Source organism: Dreissena polymorpha, chromosome 10 (genome assembly GCF_020536995.1).
Source record: "Dreissena polymorpha isolate Duluth1 chromosome 10, UMN_Dpol_1.0, whole genome shotgun sequence".
Classification (NCBI taxonomy): domain Eukaryota; kingdom Metazoa; phylum Mollusca; class Bivalvia; order Myida; family Dreissenidae; genus Dreissena; species Dreissena polymorpha.
In genome coordinates, this window is record NC_068364.1 from 4,869,702 (window position 1) to 4,888,568 (window position 18,867).

At 34.1% G+C, this 18,867-nt stretch overlaps 1 protein-coding gene across 7 annotated transcripts; it reads left to right on the forward strand.

Annotated features, from left to right (window-relative positions):
• The first annotated feature begins 1,572 nt into the window (after positions 1 to 1,572).
• Positions 1,573 to 13,033, forward strand: LOC127846951 (opioid growth factor receptor-like protein 1). 7 transcript variants are annotated; one of them, XM_052378402.1, is made up of 8 exons: positions 1,573 to 1,855; positions 4,619 to 5,617; positions 5,910 to 5,979; positions 6,769 to 6,844; positions 7,746 to 7,815; positions 10,482 to 10,633; positions 10,974 to 11,427; positions 12,094 to 13,033. In XM_052378402.1, the coding sequence occupies exons 2-8, from the start codon at positions 5,030 to 5,032 to the stop codon at positions 12,100 to 12,102; spliced, it is 1,419 nt and encodes a 472-aa protein (XP_052234362.1). In that variant the 5' UTR covers positions 1,573 to 1,855; positions 4,619 to 5,029; the 3' UTR covers positions 12,103 to 13,033. The 7 variants fall into 7 exon arrangements, with proteins under 7 accessions (XP_052234362.1, XP_052234365.1, XP_052234361.1 ...); XM_052378405.1 differs by having other exon boundaries at positions 4,659 to 5,617; XM_052378401.1 differs by having other exon boundaries at positions 4,949 to 5,617.
• The last annotated feature ends 5,834 nt before the right edge of the window (positions 13,034 to 18,867 follow it).

An 18,867-nucleotide genomic window follows, 5' to 3' on the forward strand; every position in this document is an offset into this window, starting at 1 on the left:
GCGCCCCGCCCACATAGACCACACCCTTCCAAAATTGCCTTTTACTATAATTTCTTCATTTCTACACCGATTCACTTCAAATTGATACTGAACCTCTCTTATGACAATACGGTCAATCTCAACTATGCATGGCCCCATTACCAACCCTGGGGCACCCCGCCCACATAGACCACACCCACCCAAAATTGCCTTTTACAATAATTTCTTCATTTCTACACCGATTCACTTCAAATTGATACTGAACCTCTCTTATGAAAATACGGTCAATCTCAACTATGCATGGCCCCATTACCAACCCTGGGGCGCCCCGCCGACATAGACCACACCCACCAAAAAATTGCCTTATACTATAATTTCTTCATTTCTACACCGATTCACTTCAAATTGACACTGAACCCCTCTTATGACAATACGGTCAATCTCAACTATGCATGGCCCCATTACCAACCCTGGGGCGCCCCGCCAACATAGGCCACAACCACCAAAAAATTGCCTTTTACTATAATTTCTTCATTTCTACACCGATTCACTTCTAATTGATAATGAACTTCTCTTTTGACAATACGGTCAATCTCAAATATGAATGGCCCCATTACCAACCCTGGGGCGCCCCACCCACATAGACCACAGTCACCCAAAATTACCTTTTACAATAACTTCTTCATTTCTCCACCGATTCACTTCTAATTGATACTGAACTTCTCTTTTAACAATACGGTCAATCTCAACTATGCATGGCCCCATTACCAACCCTGGGGCGCCCCTGGGTCAAACATGCGGCGTGGGGATACGCGTCGGCCTCTGCCGCGCCATTTCTAGTTTAAACTAAAATGTCTACATCAAAACAAAAAGTTAACATAGAACACAAATAAAATAATTTGATTCTACTGGGGCTCGAACCTTGGGCCTCTCACATATGAAGCGATCGTGTAACCACTACACTACGGAACCGCTTGAAAATCACCTTCTAACTAAGATATTAATAAGCTATTAATAGTCGGTTTAAATGTAAACCCGGAAGTTTAAACGCTGGATAGTTAGCGGGGTTAAAGGTCCATACCAAAGGGTCCATACCACTGGCAAGATACGGATCAGGCCTGCGGCCTTCTATAAGTGGTTCTTAAAAAAACCTGTAGGAGGACTTGATAGTTATGAGACTGAGGTGCTGTGATTGTGCTCCTCATTGATAAGCGGCTGCTTCCTTTATCAAGACTCATTATTACAATTAATAATACGTGTCGCGCTTCGCGCTCTATAGCGCCTTTGTTAGTTACTAGGTGTTTGCTAGGAAAGTGGAACAAAGAAGTTTTGTTTTTATACTAAAACAGAAAGTTTCACCGGTTCGCGTATTTGCCCAGTCCCTGTGATCTTTCCCCTGTGATCAGTTATTAATTAAAAGAATTAGCTTTGCATTATTGGCAATAAATGTTGTAGTAAATGTAATAGGCACAAATGCAGTACTTATTTACACTAATTTACACAAAAAAACATCACTATGCAAGATATTCTGACAACAAAAATATATACACTGATCCGTAAAATAACTTCTCCTCCCATAAGCGAAAAAAAACGTATTACATACTAGTCGCCGCACTTCAGTGCGACGCCAATAATATCGGGGGGGGGGGGGGGGTCGTGTCAGTGTAATTTAGTTACTAAAATACAAAGCTATAAATACTTCACAGCTTGTGTCGATTGTATTTATCTGAATACCTGAATTGTATCTGTATTTGAGAGAGCATGATTTGATCTCATACCTTTAAACGGTGATTTAATGACAGGGAAGTAAACTTGATTGCGGTGTACATTATTCTCAGTTATTAAACATTTTAAAATGGGAACTGGTTCTTCAAAGGTAAATTCGAAACTTTTACTTTTTATACATGTTTTTTATCAGAAGAATGAAGGATTAGGGCAATTAAATTCTCACGAATCTTTAAAAAGTTTCAAGGGAAGAAATCGAAAGTAAAACTTAATAAACTGTTATTTTAACTAAATTGTTTCTTATTCATTTTTGAATGGGATACGTCATAAAACGTGTACATGTGTTACATTAATTCATGGACATATTAAACAGTGATCACTTGTATCGATGTAATGATTTATCTGTTTGCTATCCTACAATGTTTTTGTTCTTGTGAACGCAATCGCACGGATACGTATTGTGATAGGGTTAGTGAATGCTTGAAATGTATTACATTTAAGTTTGCAAGCATAATATTGTCATATATGTTTATGAGCGTAGTGACAATAAAGTAGAATTCGTACACAAACACAAATCATATGTCGTTAAAAGTTGTTTGTGTAAGCTTTTCACTAAAACGTACTTTATCATGCACAAAACATTAAATATTGGTGAATATTATGGAATATTTCGATTTAAGTAAAACGTGGAATATGTTTATATAATTATGATTAAATGAAATATAGAAATGCTATGCATTTGTATGTTTGTATGTTGTTCTAATTGTAAAAACATTACAAGGGAAAAGTCTAATTTCGATTTCGCTATATTTCAAACACAAACAAACTGCCTACTTTCGATTTCGTTATATGTATAACACGCAGTACACGTCTTCTTTCGATTTCGTTTTCAAGCTGAACATAAAGACTTCACACAATATTACACGACACAGAAATGTAAACTACACAAGCTTTGTTTAATTAAATCATTTATAGTTAAGTGATTTTTAACTGTTAATTGGCAACTTTAAAATTCATGAGTGTCAGTGTTCGAAGGATTTGGAAGCACTTTCTAAATAATTCTTTGGTATTGTTTTATTTAGAGCAGTGCAACATAACAGAAGCTTTATCATTTTATGTTGAATAATAATGCATAAAAGATAAACTTTAGTTACAGAAAATTTAAATATACTGGAAGAATGGTGTGTCATACTTAATGCAAAATGCATTTTTCAATATGCTGATATAAAGAGGAGAAGAGACTTATAAATAAAACGCTAATTTTTGGATACTATCGAAATGCTATTTGTCGATAAGGGGTAAAGGTTTATTGAAAATCATCAAGTACACAATTGACATTGTACGATATGCTTTCATCGATAAAAACCTTTCGTACAGCGTTTAAAATGCTTAAAATATCATGCATGCTATATGAGTGTTACTTTTGTACTAATTGACTCGAGAACCTTTACTTTCGATTTCGACCTGGTACGGGTTAGCAAGGTTATAAGTATCGTTTGTGGGACAAATTCAATTTGAAGCTTGAATAGAACTTACACAGAGGTATTTGTTTTCTATAAGTTTAGACGCATGTTTCAAATTAAATACTATTTTGGCCATAATAGAGCATTTGTTCTTACATTTGGGCAAAAAAATCCCGTCATAATGCCGAACTGAAAATGCGTACTTTTTCCCCAGATAACTTCATTATATTCCCAATTGAAGGTTTAACAAAATGGAAAAAAAAATTGCAACATTTAGTTCATTCCCATATCTAATAAGTTGAACCTTGGTAAATCAGGCCTTTTCCGCCCTATGCCACGGGTCCGAATTTCGGCCCCATTCCCAATGCAAATCTGGTTGTTTTTTCCCAATTGAAAAAAGAATCCTAATTCCAAAATAAAAATATTTTTTTAAACCTTTAAATATAAAAGTTAACTTGATCCAGTGTAGAAAATAGAAAAATATTGCATAATTGAATTATCTGTTGCCTTGAATTTGTTTTAAAAACAGTAACATATGTTAAATTGATTATTTAAGACTTTCCTTATTTTCCCCAAAATCCGGCGTTTCGCGCGATTTTTTTCCCCTCAAAAAAGGCTAGGCCCTTTCCCCAAAATCAGATTAAAAACCCTGCACTTATCCCACATGTTCATAATATTTCGTAAAATTTTAATTAAATGTTGGCAAAATAGTTGTTATTTACCAGTTAAAAGCTTCTTTGAAATATAAGAAACACTGTTTACATGCGATTATGTTTCCCAATTGAGCCAGTTTTGCGAATAATATTTTCCCAAAATGGGATTTATCACGACGCAAAATTCCCGAAATTCCAGTGTGGCTTTTTCCAAAAAGGAGCGGAAAAGGCCTGTAAATATAATATTCAAAGCATCGTTAATATTTAACTATTTTTAATTGTATTTATAAGCACAAAAACAACTGTACCTGTTTCCCAATTAAAGTCAATCGCAGCGATTGTTTGCCCTATACCAAACACGGTGAAAGAAAACAACGTGCGTCTGGGTGATGAGCTCTGGTTTACAATGGAGATATTAATTGTTCATATATTGAAATGACTCAATGTTGTATTGTATTACTATTTAAATTGAATGTACTCAAACTGATTCCCATAGAGTGTGTAATGTGTAATAGAAACAACGTTTTAAGTCCCCACAGTTCAATGAGATTTAGCAAAGAGAAAATCATGTTTAGCTCTATAAAAAATCAGATAACGAAGAATACCTCATTACAAATATGTATTTCGCTATTAGCATGATGGCTCGAATTTTTTCACACACATTTTAACACTTTCGTTGATACTTAGATTATATTTTTATTCCTAAATTGGATCATGCTAAGGTATATCATCACATAGGCAAATAAACATGTAAGTAAGGGACTTTTAAACCTAAACGTTTTTGTTTATTAACCATAGCCGAAGGGTTACTTAACAAAGCGACGTGTGGTTGTACTAGTACATGACAATAGATCAAATCTGAGTAATGCTTGAGGATGTGAAATAAACCAATAAGACAATCCAACGATGCTTTATATGGTTTGCAATCGTTAACCACGGAAAAATAAACAAGTTAAAAGGAAACCAACTCAATAATAAAGGAAACACATATCCAAAAACTTGTCATCGAAAGTATCCAATGGTCAAGTGAAGGAATTGGATAAGTAACTGCGTGAAGATTTATACATCAACCGTCCACCATTAATTTTAGAAACTATCATAAACAGCAGTTTGTGTTTCATCTTGCAGAACAAACCAAGTAGACAGGCTGATACAAATAAAGCTTTCCAATATAATAATAGTACATCCGTTGACTTTATCGGTGGACCTATGGAGGGAACAGGTTGTATAAAAGAAGAACCTAAGTCTGTCATGACAATGCCAAATGTTGTATCTAAAGAATTGGATAATCAGGTAGATGGTTCATTCGTTGACTTAAGTGTTGGAACTATGGAGAAAACAGGTTATATAAGCAAAGGAACCACACGTGTCACACCATTACATGCTTCTTCTGTCAAAGATTCGGAAAATGAGGAGGCTGAAGAGGATAACACGACGAAAGAAAATCTGACAACACGATCGGCAGATGAACACGAACCATATAACAGCAACCAAACCAAAGAACCAATTACAAATCTGGAAAACTTTCCGAAAACCCTAGAAACCATTTCTAAGGAAGAACCTGATGATACAGTAAAACGTGTTTTGGATCAGTCTTCTAACGAAATGCCTGGTACAATAGAAGGAACGCCACACTCATCAGCTATTGCAGGCCTTTCCAACGAATCAGGTGCAGCATTGGGAATGAGTACAAAAACGGAACCAATTCCAATCATTCCTTCAAAACAACCAGATTATGAAACTTCCGATAGTTCAGATGCTACAAAACCTACCGAAAAATCTGTGGCATATGACGAAGTAGGTTGTAAATCTGACAAACACGTTACGATACTAGATGTGTATTTTTATTAAGTAATGTCTCCTATATGTGTTTAGAGCTGATGATATTTTATTAATGTTTATTGATTCGTTCTATTGACCCCTGTATATGAAAATATTTTGGCAAACGTATCAAAATGTCTCGAATTAATAATAATCAGTTAAACATAAACGAGATTCAAGTACTTATATCCGTTTCAGGAAATTAACACACTATGCGGTGACTATTTGTTAAAAACATATGTGTTATTATTATTTATTCTCTTTTTAGAAAGTCCCCGAACGCCGTGAAGACAACCTCAAGTTTTACAGAAATGAAATTGCGTCTAAGCCGTTTCCAGGTATATTTTACGAACTGTCGGTATTGTTTTTTTTACATATCTTTAAATGCTAAGAATTGCTATAAAAGCTCGGCACTATTTTAAACAATGGTTCAACAAATTAATAGATAAGACAAAGCAAGTGATAAAGTCTGAAATAAATAATGTTAGTGCGCATTGGGCACCCACATGTACTAAATGTAATGCGTGTTATGGGCTTACAATTTGTACTGTCCTTAAATAATTTTGTTGCATTTTAATTTCAAAAATTCAAATAAAACTGGATGTCATTAGCTCTTAATTCTGAATCGAATTCAACATATATAATTAATGTTTATATTTTTATACCATAGAGTTTGTCTTTCATTTTACATAATTATGATCTGAACGACATTGTTAAAGCTGTTTATTTACCTTCAAATAACTTGTTTATTTTATTTGTAAATATAAACGTGATTTGATCTGGTGCAGCTACAGTTGCACACTGCGTTTCTGTGATAAATTTGTTTGGTGAACTATTAAATTTAGAACTATATTTTATCAAGTTTAAACGTATCGGCCATGCTGTATACAGTTTTCACGAACAGGTAAAACTCGTTACTGGTGTTCTATAAAAATAAGCGATAATTATAGTTTATTTCACATTTGAAATCTAGCAATTCTCTTCGAGCTTAACGTCGTCAGATCAACACAAAAAAACTATATATCGTTTTTATTGTTTGTGTAATTGACATGTGAGGTGTTTTTTTTTACATATTTTAATAACTTACAATCATCAAACTTTATTTATCTTAATACCTCTCATTTCAGGCAGTGATATTGAAGAAATGTTAAAATGGCACGGCGATTATAAAAAATTAGAAAACGGGCATTCGTACATTCAGTGGTATGTTACAAAATATTGTTGATCATTAAAGCCACACACCTTGAAATGAAATGAATGGCAGAGTAAATTTAAGTATAATAAATAAACATATTTTATCTATGCCAATTAGAATATAACTGGTGGTTCCAAAGTACAAATCCGTCTTTTTTGCGCTTTATACGTAGAAATAATCGCATTTGTCGAAATGGACGTATACGTCTAGGAATCCTACTTTCGGTTTTAAAAGAGGGACCGTTTGAAAAATATTAAATTACTTGCTTACAAGGCTATAGATTTAATTTTATGTATGCCAATTATAATATATCTGGTGTATCAAAGGTAGAAATCCGTCTTTTTTACGCTTTAAAACTTTAAAATAATCGCGTTTGTCGAAATGGACGTATACGTATAGAAATCCTACTTTTGTTTTTTAAAATGTAAAAAATAAATAAATTACTTGCTTACTAGGCTATAGATTTAATAACAATATTGCACACTTTCAAATTGCATCTATATGTGTTGATTTATGTATTTCATTTAAAAGTGTGTGGCTTTAACCCATTCACTTATTACATTGCAATGCATTTGTTTTCATTTGAAAACTATTTAAATTCAAGGGCAGTGATACACGGTTAATACTTAAAATTATTTATTAAGTGCCCACTGGTTATATTTTAACATTAATCACATAAGATAAAAAATCATACTCATACAAATGACAATATTTGTATGTGTATCATGTGGCAACCGTTTAAAAATTTCATGATTTTATAAAAAAAGTAAAACATGGTTAATTGATGTCATATTATTAAGAGCGGAAGTATCTCATAAGCGCTCTTTAAATATATTCGAACCAATAACCTTTGATTTACAATGAAGACACTTTATTTACCACATGAATGTATTTAACTTACCTTTTTAGGTTGTTTCCGATTCCGGAGTCATCTGGTTTGAACTATTCTGCACAAGAACTGTTTCCATACGAAGCGGAGGTAACAAGCAATGGTCAACGGTTTAGACCCTAAAGCTTTTTATAGATCGGTCAAAACCGATGCTTTTATAATTTTAAGATTACCAAAGCACGAAGTGCTCCAGGTGAGCTATTTCCGGTGTTTGTCGTTGTGCAGTCTTTCAATACGTTATCACAGTTTTCTTCCAATGTTTTGAAACTTTTTCCTTACCATTTATCTAGGAAGAGTTCTAATCTTGGTCACGTGCGTAATAAAAGGTAAGGTAATTTCAAATCTTAGAAAAAACGTTGTTATCACTCTGAATGTCTCAGTTAGGGAAATATCGATGAAACCTAAACAGAATGTGATTCGGACTATAAATACATGTAGCCCGATTTCGATTTTGAGTCATGTGCGTCAAAAATAAGCCTTCAAGTCAAATCTGAGAAACAAAATTACTACTCGTGAGGAAAAAGTTATTTAATATTGATACAACTTTGACATTATATTGGGCGAGATTAAAATCTGTGCAAGTGCGTCTAAAAACTATGTCACCTGGTTCGAAGCTACCACTCGATGCCATTTGTATGACTCAATCTTAAGGAATCTTGGTGTTAGTGTTTATCTTAAAAAATATCTATGTGAAATCTGGGTCAAGTGCGTTAAAACTACGTCACCAGGTCAACTCTTAAAAAACCTCGTTAAGACTTTAGTCATAACTTAGGAGAATGTAGTTATGATGGTTTAATTTACTTATTTGTATTATGTGTGTGCTATTGTCATTCGAGGTTCAACTGTTGTATGCTCCCATTCGAAAAAGGCGGCATATAGCAGTCGACATGTTCGTCCTTTTGTCTTTTATGTCTGTGTATAGTTTCCCGTTTCAAACATACCTCTGCAACAATTGATGGATTTTGAAATATCTTTGCACATATGTCCACCATTATAAGACGAAGTGTAGCACCCAAGTTCCTTTATCAAAGTTCAATTTCAAGGTATAAGGTCGAATTAGGATTTAAAATCTCTGAAAAATCCCGTGTAAGCCAATACAGCTTAATATATAGAGGAAATTTGTATAACTTGTAGAAAAGTAAACAATCGTTTTGCGTATATCAACGGTCTTTCTACCTCAAATTTCGAGTGCACACGTATCGGTCAAAAGTCAACTTTGGCTATAAAACATCTTATTATGTCCTGCCTCCACTATAACGTTTCCATGTATTTGTGGATTTTCAAATTACTTCATACAATTGCTATCCACCTTAAGACGACAAGTCGATTTTTACCTCAGACGTTATTATAACCATTAAAAGAACAAAGATCAAGTTAAGCAATGAAACAGCTTGTTCGGAATGTAAATGTGTCATTCATAATAATATTTTAATATAAATACTACAAAAGGTTACCATGAGGAGAGGGCATTTTGTGTGGAAACCGTCTCTTTATCTGAAAGTTTAAAGTAATACTTATAGAATAAAAGTCAAAATGGGCATATACAAGCTTGAAATCTCCTTTCTTAGCAATAACGGTACCATATATTGATGGATTGTTAAAAAATTGGGCACACCACAATTCATATTGAGAAGACGTGTTAACTCGTTTCCATACCTCACAGGTTAAGGTCACTTGTCAAATTTGCAATACCAAAGCTTATTCAGACTTTTCTTGGCAACGTGCCATGCTATTTAAGATACCTTATCACTTATGACAACCGTAAGGACACGGCATTTTGTGTGTCAAAAGTGTTACTCTACTTAAAAAGTCAGGATGGTAATTAGAGGTCAAAGTTCAAATATGGCTAACAAACAGCTTTTCCATGCTGGGACGTTTTTATTCATTATTGAATTTGAACAATTTTTTACTATCAGGGGAATGCGTGTAGCGTGTTTATCCTTTCTTATTTACTCACAGGACAAAGTCTCACATAAAGGTAAAAAGGAACGTTTAGACATAAACAGCTAGTGTTTGACATATGCGGAGTTTAGAGAAAAGTTTAATGGGGCGGAGTGTTAAATATGCCCTATGGATACACTTCTTGTTCATTTAGGTATATTCTATTATTATTTCACTCAGTTCGTAACTTTAGTCATGTCAGGCCTTCAAAACCTTGTGTCCGTGAACCTTGTTTAGTGCTTAAGGACCATCTCGACCCTATAATCTATGTTAAATGTCGTATTGTTAATATCATCTTGTATTGTCTATGCGATCGACCGTTTGCCTTAAATGAAAGACTGCCGAATAAGAACTTCTCTCATGATAGTGTTTTCTTGAGCTTTATCCTTTCTCAATATCTCTAACACTTGGCATCTTAAGATTGGAGATATTTTCAAGTATCATGTATTTATCCGTAAAATGTCTGGCAAGAAATACAAATTACGATACGTTTTAGAATTGGTACTATATACAAACAAATTCATTTCAAATATGACTAATTTATTATTTAACACAATGCTTCAACATGCAACATATTACAAAATATGTAAAACCATAGTATTCTGTCAAAAAAACGTTAACCTTAAATATACAAAAATAAATGAAAAGTTTTATTTTGAATTTTATGAATCTTAAATGCCACAATAATTAAGAAAATATCTGGATATATTAAGCGAACATGTTTTATTGCAGGACATCATAGTTAAAAAAAGTTATATGTATGATGATAATCAATGGTCGAAATATTTTCTTTACGTATCTTATGATTTTATCAGGAAATACGGAATAACAAAGAAACACTTGATCGAGTTCTTCGTGCGTATAAAATGATGCTGAATTTCTACGGAATGGATCTTGTTGATGAGACAAGTGGAAAGATACGTAGATGCGAAGCCAACTGGGTAGAAAGATTTGAACACCTAAACAGGTATTTAACTCAATGTTTGAGAACCATATTAGTTTTTCTGTTCAAAATATTTTAAATGTTCTTTTATGACTCTAACAGTTTTATTTTGAATATCGCTAAACATAAGGGTAATATCTGAGGACAATACAAACATCGCTCATATTACGTATTGTTTTTAACAACGCAGCGTACACAATATAATTAAATGGTGTTTACGGACAATCAAAATATTGTAAGAACGGTAATTAAAATATTTTTCATTGAGATATAAAGCCATACTGAGGCTAATAAAACACATAAACGATATACTTAAACCGCTGGGTTACATTTAACTTACAATAATCGTAACATTTGAATACAGGTCCTTTCACAACTACCTTCGAATAACAAGAATACTTAAAAGTATTGGAGAACTAGGGTACGACAGATACCAAAAACCGCTTGTAAAGTTCATAATTGCGGAGGCGGTTATAACTAAAAATTTGTCTAACCTGAACGCTGACAGTATGAACTATTGGATAAATGCCATCAAAGACCACAGCGAAATGACTGAGATGTATGAACTGTGGCAAGAGACGTGCGAAAACCCCGAAAACTTTGATGAGTTCGGTAATGTTAAATCAAATAACTCAGAAAACAAATTGGCAGAGCAGAGTGGCATGGTTGCAGGTATTGATGCAGTGGCGAAGACGGGGGAACCACCGAAAATCACAGAGGTTGAAGACAGCAAATCTGACCATACGTCAGCGAAAGAAGAAAATGAGATAGAATCCTCGGATAAAAGCTATCAAAATACCCCAAAATATGCAGATGCGGTAATTAAAATTTATTAAGACTAATCTATGTTATTTAAATTATTTAGAAAAGTCGGCGAAAGTCAGTATTGGAATTTTGTTAATTTATGTCAGTGGTTCTCCATTTTATAAAACACTCACTACATTTCAAATATTCATTTTCAGCTGAATACTATTGGAAAGTAGACAAAACAAAAGTTTTAACATTTATCAATACATAGTTGATCCGGTTTCTATATATCAGCCTGATTTTACATGTTCACGTTTTCAAACATTGCATTTATAATCGTGTTATTATTTGCTAATCGCTGTAACGTTTGAATATACATATATGTACATTAACATAGATGCAGTGGTGGATATTATTGATTTAATCACTTCGTTGGTACCAATGTAATAACATCTGAGAAGTATATAATTGTAAAATAGAGAAATTATAATAATGAATATAAGTTTACTAACCTTTTTGTTTGCAAAATTGCAAAGTTTATAAGTAACTTGTAATTAAAAGATCTCGTCATTTTATTGATATAAACACAATAAAATTATTATCAGCAAACTGTGTTTGCAATACGTTGTGTGGGGTTAAAATGATTACCGGTATATTTTCCCCACTCCACAAAACCTTTCATGTACTGGGACTGTATTCTGTCCATTAAATTAACCATATTCTTTTGACTTTTCCAGATCAGTTGATGAAATCCGTCTTTTACCAATTATTGTTATGAGCCTCGGTGATCTTGGTTATAAGCGGTATAAAGATGCGCTAGTTAACTTCTTGGCTACAAAAGTGAATGAAGAGTTACCAGATATTTATAATAGCATGAGATATTGAATTGAAGCGATAAAAGACGCACGCAATACACTTTGCAGCAATGGGCATCCAACTCCACAGGCACACACTGATGGTATACATATAAGTCCAGAAGAAGAAAAATCAAACGATATCGTTGTTCATGACGAAAAGGTAATACCGAGCACAACTGTTGAGGAGATAGCATCGAAGAAAAACATTATTGATAACAATGTCAACATCAAAGACTCAGTCAAACATCCTGAGTCGAATGATAATCCTGAAGCGCAAAGTAAAAACTCCAGTAGAACTGAATCTTTCAAACATTTTGATTATCACGTTATAGTCACTAGCATATACCAGAGCAATGAATCACCGACTTAAACAGACTTTCATGTCCAAACATTGCACCAACAAGGCATATTCCATTGATCTTTAATTCTGTTCCAAAAACTGACTCCATTGGTGCGGTGAATAAACATTGCTTCTTTATTTTATTTGGGATATGAGAACCTTAATGTAAAACGTCATTCTATGAGTGGTACCATGTTATATATAACAAAATTGTATTGTTGAGGTATGACTAGTTCTTCTATTTGTTCATTAATTTTGGAAATGGTGTTGCCACTTTTGGGATTGACATCACATGTGACGATACAAATGTCATCAGGTTTTCTTATTTGTTATATTGACTTGTTTTTACGGGGTTTAATCGATATCGTTGCCTAGAAATGAACCATTCTATATAATAACGAATATGTATCGCAGTCGAGTTTGTGTATTTTATTTCATAAATGCATATATAATTGAAAATTTAAAGCATAATTAATTCTATTATTGATTTTATTGTATATTTGCTACGACAAATTTAATCAACGCGTGTTATTTTTTTATAAACGACTAGAAGCGACTTTGTTATATATTTGGAGAAACATATGTGTGAACAACCAGATACACAGACATACAAACAGACATACATATTTACATTGGAGACTACGGCGTGTTCGCCTAGCTACGATGCAAAACGAAGCAAACATACTATGAAATCCCCATCTCCAAAAAGATTCAAAGGTTCATTCACAGTTATATACCCCATCCTAACACCGTAACACATCTCCAACGTTGGAACATTTTACATACACATAAGAGACAGTATCATGAACATTTATGTTCAAACATGAAACCATAGTTGTATTTGGGCACGATCCGATCATGATTCATTAATACCCTAACACTATGTTAGACACACAACGGAAATACGTTAGATATAGAAGATACAGTGAAATTATGAGTATTTTGATGCTTAAGGGAGATAATTATATTTCACATCAACGTCATTTCCTTTTTCCGGAATCTATTAATACTCGTTCACAGTCAATTATTTTATATATAAAAGAAACATATGTGTGAACAACCAGATACAGAGACATACAAACAGACATACATATTTCCATTGGAGACTACGGTGTGTGCGCCTAGCTACGATGAAGAATGAAGCAAACATACTATGAAATCCCCATCCCCAAAACAGATGGTTCATTCACAGATATATACCCCATCCTAACACCGTAACACATCTCCAACGTTGGAACATTTTACATACACAGAAGGGACAGTTACATGAACATTTATTTTCAAACATGAAACCATAGTTGTATTTGGCCACGATCCGATAAGGATTCATAAATAGTTTAAATACCCTACACTATGCAAGAAACACAGCGGAAATACGTTGGATCTAGAAGATACAGTGAAATTATGAGTATGTTTGTGTTTAAAGGGATATCATATTTCACATCAACGTCATTTTCTTTTTCCGGAATCTATTACTAGATACTCGTTCACAGTCAATTATTTTATATATAGGGAGATACATATGTGTGAACAACCATATACACAGAGATACAAACAGACATACATATTTCCATTGGAGACTACGGCGTGTGCGTCTAGCTACGATGCAGAATAAAGCAAACATACTATGAAATCCCCATCTCCCCAAGAGATGGTTCATTCACAGTTATATACCCCACCCTAACATCGTAACAAATCTCCAACGTTGGAACATTTTACATACACAGAAGGGACAGCTACATGAACATTTATTTTAAAACATGAAAACATAATTGTATTTGTGCACAATCCGATCAGGATTCATAAATACCCGAACACTATGTTAGAAACACAGCGGAAATACGTTGGATCTAGAAGATACAGTGAAATTATGAGTATTTCTGTGTTAAAAGGGAGATAATTATATTTCACATCAACGTCATTTCCCTTTTCCGGAATCTAATACTAGATACTCGTTCACAGTCGAGTTTTTTTATATATAGGGAGAAACATATGTGTGAACAACCAGATACACAGACATACACACAAACATAAATATTTCCATTGGAGACTCCGGTGTGCGCGCCTAGCTACGATGCAGAATGACGCAAACATACTATGAAATTTCCATCCCCCCAATAAGATGGTTCATTCACAGTTATATACCCCACCCTAACACGTAACTCATCTCCAACGTTGAAACATTTTACATACACAGAAGGGACAGTTACATGAACATTTATTTTCAAACATGAAACCATAGTTGTATTTTGGCACGATCCTATCAGGATTCATATATACCCTAACATTATGTTAGAAACTTATTGTGTTTTATTATATCAATTAAAAGTGATATCATCACTTGTAACATGTTTGTTGTAAAATAAGCAAACATTAACCAAGAGCTCGGCGGTCAAACACCGATGCCTCCCCAAAACAGGGTCTTGACACAGGCTTTTATGCAACAATAATCATAAAAGTTAATTAAGTCATATAAGTGTGACTTACCCACTTTAATAATTTCACTGGAGATCATATTCTGTCCATGCACATAAGAAATATCAAGCCAATTTGTCAATCGTTTCATAAGTTATTGATCGGAAACGAACTGATCTACCGGCAAACCGACCGGCATCCAGGAAAAAAAATTTACGCCCTCGTCTTCGAAGGGGGCACTAATACAGTTGAATTGTTTAATCCTATGTTTTAAATATTTATGCAAACAATTAAAAATAAGAAGAGAAATTCTCTTTATTTTCCGCAAGTCGTCGATTTACTGCAAGTAAACAAATGTCTATACAATATACAACACAAACAAAACAAAACTGTAACATACAACCATGTTTAAAAATGGTAAAGGTTAATTTAAAGCATTAGGGGTTAAAATCTGTTTGATTGGTAGACTACCTCACACTTAGCGCGGAATTATTAATACAACATTCACACGTTGACATCAATTTATGGAAGAAACATTGATATGTAATCTATAAGCTGTATGTTTGCATCATTTTAAAATTATATCTTCAAGTATAGTAGCAAAATAGAACATACAAACTATTTAAAAAGTATTTTAGTTTCCATTTCTAATAAGAAACCGGTAAACCAAATAATATTCTTTTGAGATGAATGTAAACAACATTTTATTGTAAAATATTCCCGGATTTATATGTGTATGTTATTTATCTATAAAGTTTCCGTTATTCTTTTAGAAAAATAATAACAATGCACACATACGATAAGTATTAACCATATGTCACTCACACGACAGCTCTACAGCTAACGACCTCCGACGACTAACATATGGCATAGAGAGAGAGATAGAAAGTAGAGAGAGAAAGAGAGAGAGAGAGAGATAGAGAGAGAGAGAGAGATAGAGATAGATACGAGAGAGAGCGCGAGGAGAGAGATAGAGTAGAGAGAGAGAGAGAGAGAGATAGAGAGAGAGAGAGAGAGAGAGAGATAGAGGAGAGAGAGATAGAGAGAGCGAGAGCAAGCGAGGGAGCAGGGTACACATGAACGGTGACCTAATTTTCAAGTCCGAGTACAGAGGCTCGAGAAGTATTTACGGAGGCGTGGAGCTAAAAAAGGACGCTACGTTCTATTCCCAACGACAAAAAACGCTGGCACTACTAGAAAGTTCATGTTACGACTATTTACGTCGTCGTCGGCTTCCAGCAAGTAAGAGCGACACGAATTATAATAATTTATGTTCATCTTGACTTACATTGAAAACGACATAAAATACAACAGCAACCAGAACAGACAACAACATCACAAGATTTATCACATTTATAAACATCTACAGCAAAACTTTTCGGCACGTAAGGCCGTGGTCATTATGATCAAAAGCAGCTTACATAGCACTAGGAACACAATAAAGTTCGTCTTAATATGCCGACTTCATCACAACCAGTATAATCTACTTCTACCAAACTGTCAAATAACAACAGGAAGCGACATGCCTGTTAAATTCACAATAAAAACATTAAAACCTGTATTTTAATAAACCAGCTACTCACCAACATTAATATCTAGACATTTGCCAACAAAAAAACAGAAAAACAAACAGAAAAAAACACAGCTACAATCGGTTACATTTTTATCATAACACCACAAACGCACGCCTTAAATGAAAACATTAATGCCCATATTTTCTCCTAGTATTCATTTTATTTTCTAACCCCACCACCAACAGCGCTTGAGGGAAGGGATGGTAAGACGTTGTGTGTCCCTACACAAATGATTGTTGTGATTTGCCTGCTTATATCGTTAAGAAGTTCTCCTACCCCCGTTTTTTTATTCATTGAATTGGCTCGAACTCTCCTCGAAGTACCGATTTTGTATTTCTTTATGTTTATATAATTTTTATCGGAGGGCTCGAACTCGCTTGGCTCGAATGATCGGACGGTTTCGAACTGTTTTCACAGTCTCTTCCACAGTTTTCACAAGTTCCTTTGTTCGGTTGTCTCGAACAACTCGCTTCGGGTCACATACAACTGTTAATCGATTGGAACCTTTTGATAAAAGGAATACAAAAACTGATGTCACACAGGTTGCAAACATCGACTCAATCGTTAATGATTTGAGTACAAGATGACATTTCGTATAAAATCTGGCTTCTCGTAGACGTAGTATTACGCTGAAACGGCTTAATCTAGAGAAGGCCCAGGTACTCAATTCGGGTGGATATCTAAGTAGGCACTACAAAAAAAGGGTCAGCTGTAGGAAGTAAAGGGACAAAGAGAAAGTTAAACATTAAAAAAAAAATACACAGACAGATATTAAGCCATTTTTTGGCAGTAGATATAGGCAAAAACAACAAAAGCGGAAATTGACGAATAATTAGGAATGCATGTTTTGTTTCTAAATGCGCTGTAGCATGTACCCGTGTATGTGCACCGTAAAACATGCTTATATAATTTACTACATGTATATGATATGTGTTTGATTGAAAGTATACATGTTGTAACATATTGGTTAATAAAAATATTAAGAGTATATTTGGTTCTTATTAATTCGAAAGGATAAAGTAGTACGCAATAGTACGGAGTTCAAGCAGTATGAAAACTCTTCAACTGGTGCAAATGTATTGCAGACTTATGTTAGTAAACAAAATAATATTAGAAATCGGATGGCTTGAATTCCGGATGGCTCGTACTTTTGTTGTCGGTCCCGGCGAGTTCGAGCCATCGGGTTGCGAATGTAGTGTAGAATAGAACAGTCTTCGTTATTCTGTTTGGACCCAAGTCCATCAAAATATGACACAAAACTTTCAGCCAATTTTCGCTTTTTGTATATACTATTGTGGTTTCAACGGAGATCTCTCTCTATACTGAACTGAAGATTAAAACATACACGGTCAAGTTACCATTAACGGATCATTACCAAAAGCGGATCACTTTGATATTCAAGAATGCGTATAAAGATAAATAGTTATCATTGTTACTGTATATGTTACTTTGCAGAAAGCATATTCAGCGTATTTTCTTTTAAAACGAGCAAGAGGTTTGACATTTAGCGCGGCCACATTTTACAACTATGTTGGTAAGTTAGAAGTATATGCATGTATTTAAAGGCCATTGAGTAGTCTTTCTTCCGGCAAAACACCATTTCGGTTTTGTTTCGTTGTTAAGATTTTGCACCATCGAAAGGGAATGAAGAATTAGGACAATAGCGGATCAAGCGTGCCCTGCTTACATGAGTAAACAAGGCTGCCTCAAACGTTCGAAAAGCCATCCAATTTTGTTACTGACATTAAAAGTACGTATTATGGTTGTAAGGGATTTGTTTATTCTTATGTTTACTGTGTATGATACATATAAACATAATTATAATAAACACATACTGTTCATTCATAAATTTAAAATGCATATTAGTCAATAAATTTATTGATTGACATTTGGTTTAGGCCCGTAGCCAGGGTTTTGAAAAGAGGGTGCGAAGTTTTGTCATAGACGATTGTTATTGAGCAACGAAGTGGAGAAGGGAGTATGTGGAGTATGTGCGGGAGGGGATGTTGAAACGTAAACTCCTGCATTCTGGTCAGTTTTTAAATGTATTCAGAGACTGAATTTATAGAGCATTTTATATGAAAATTCACTTTCATTGACCAAACTCAGTGACTGATCTACATGAATATGATACAACATACATGTATTCCCACCACGTTTTTCAATAACCACCTTTTTCGATCAGTCACGGGAATACATCATTTTATACGGTGTTCAACCCGACACTAGTATGCGCGCACACACTTTGTTTTCCTATGAAACAAAAATTTATAGAATGTGAAATCAACAATAAGAACGGTATAAAATATCATTATTTATTGAAAT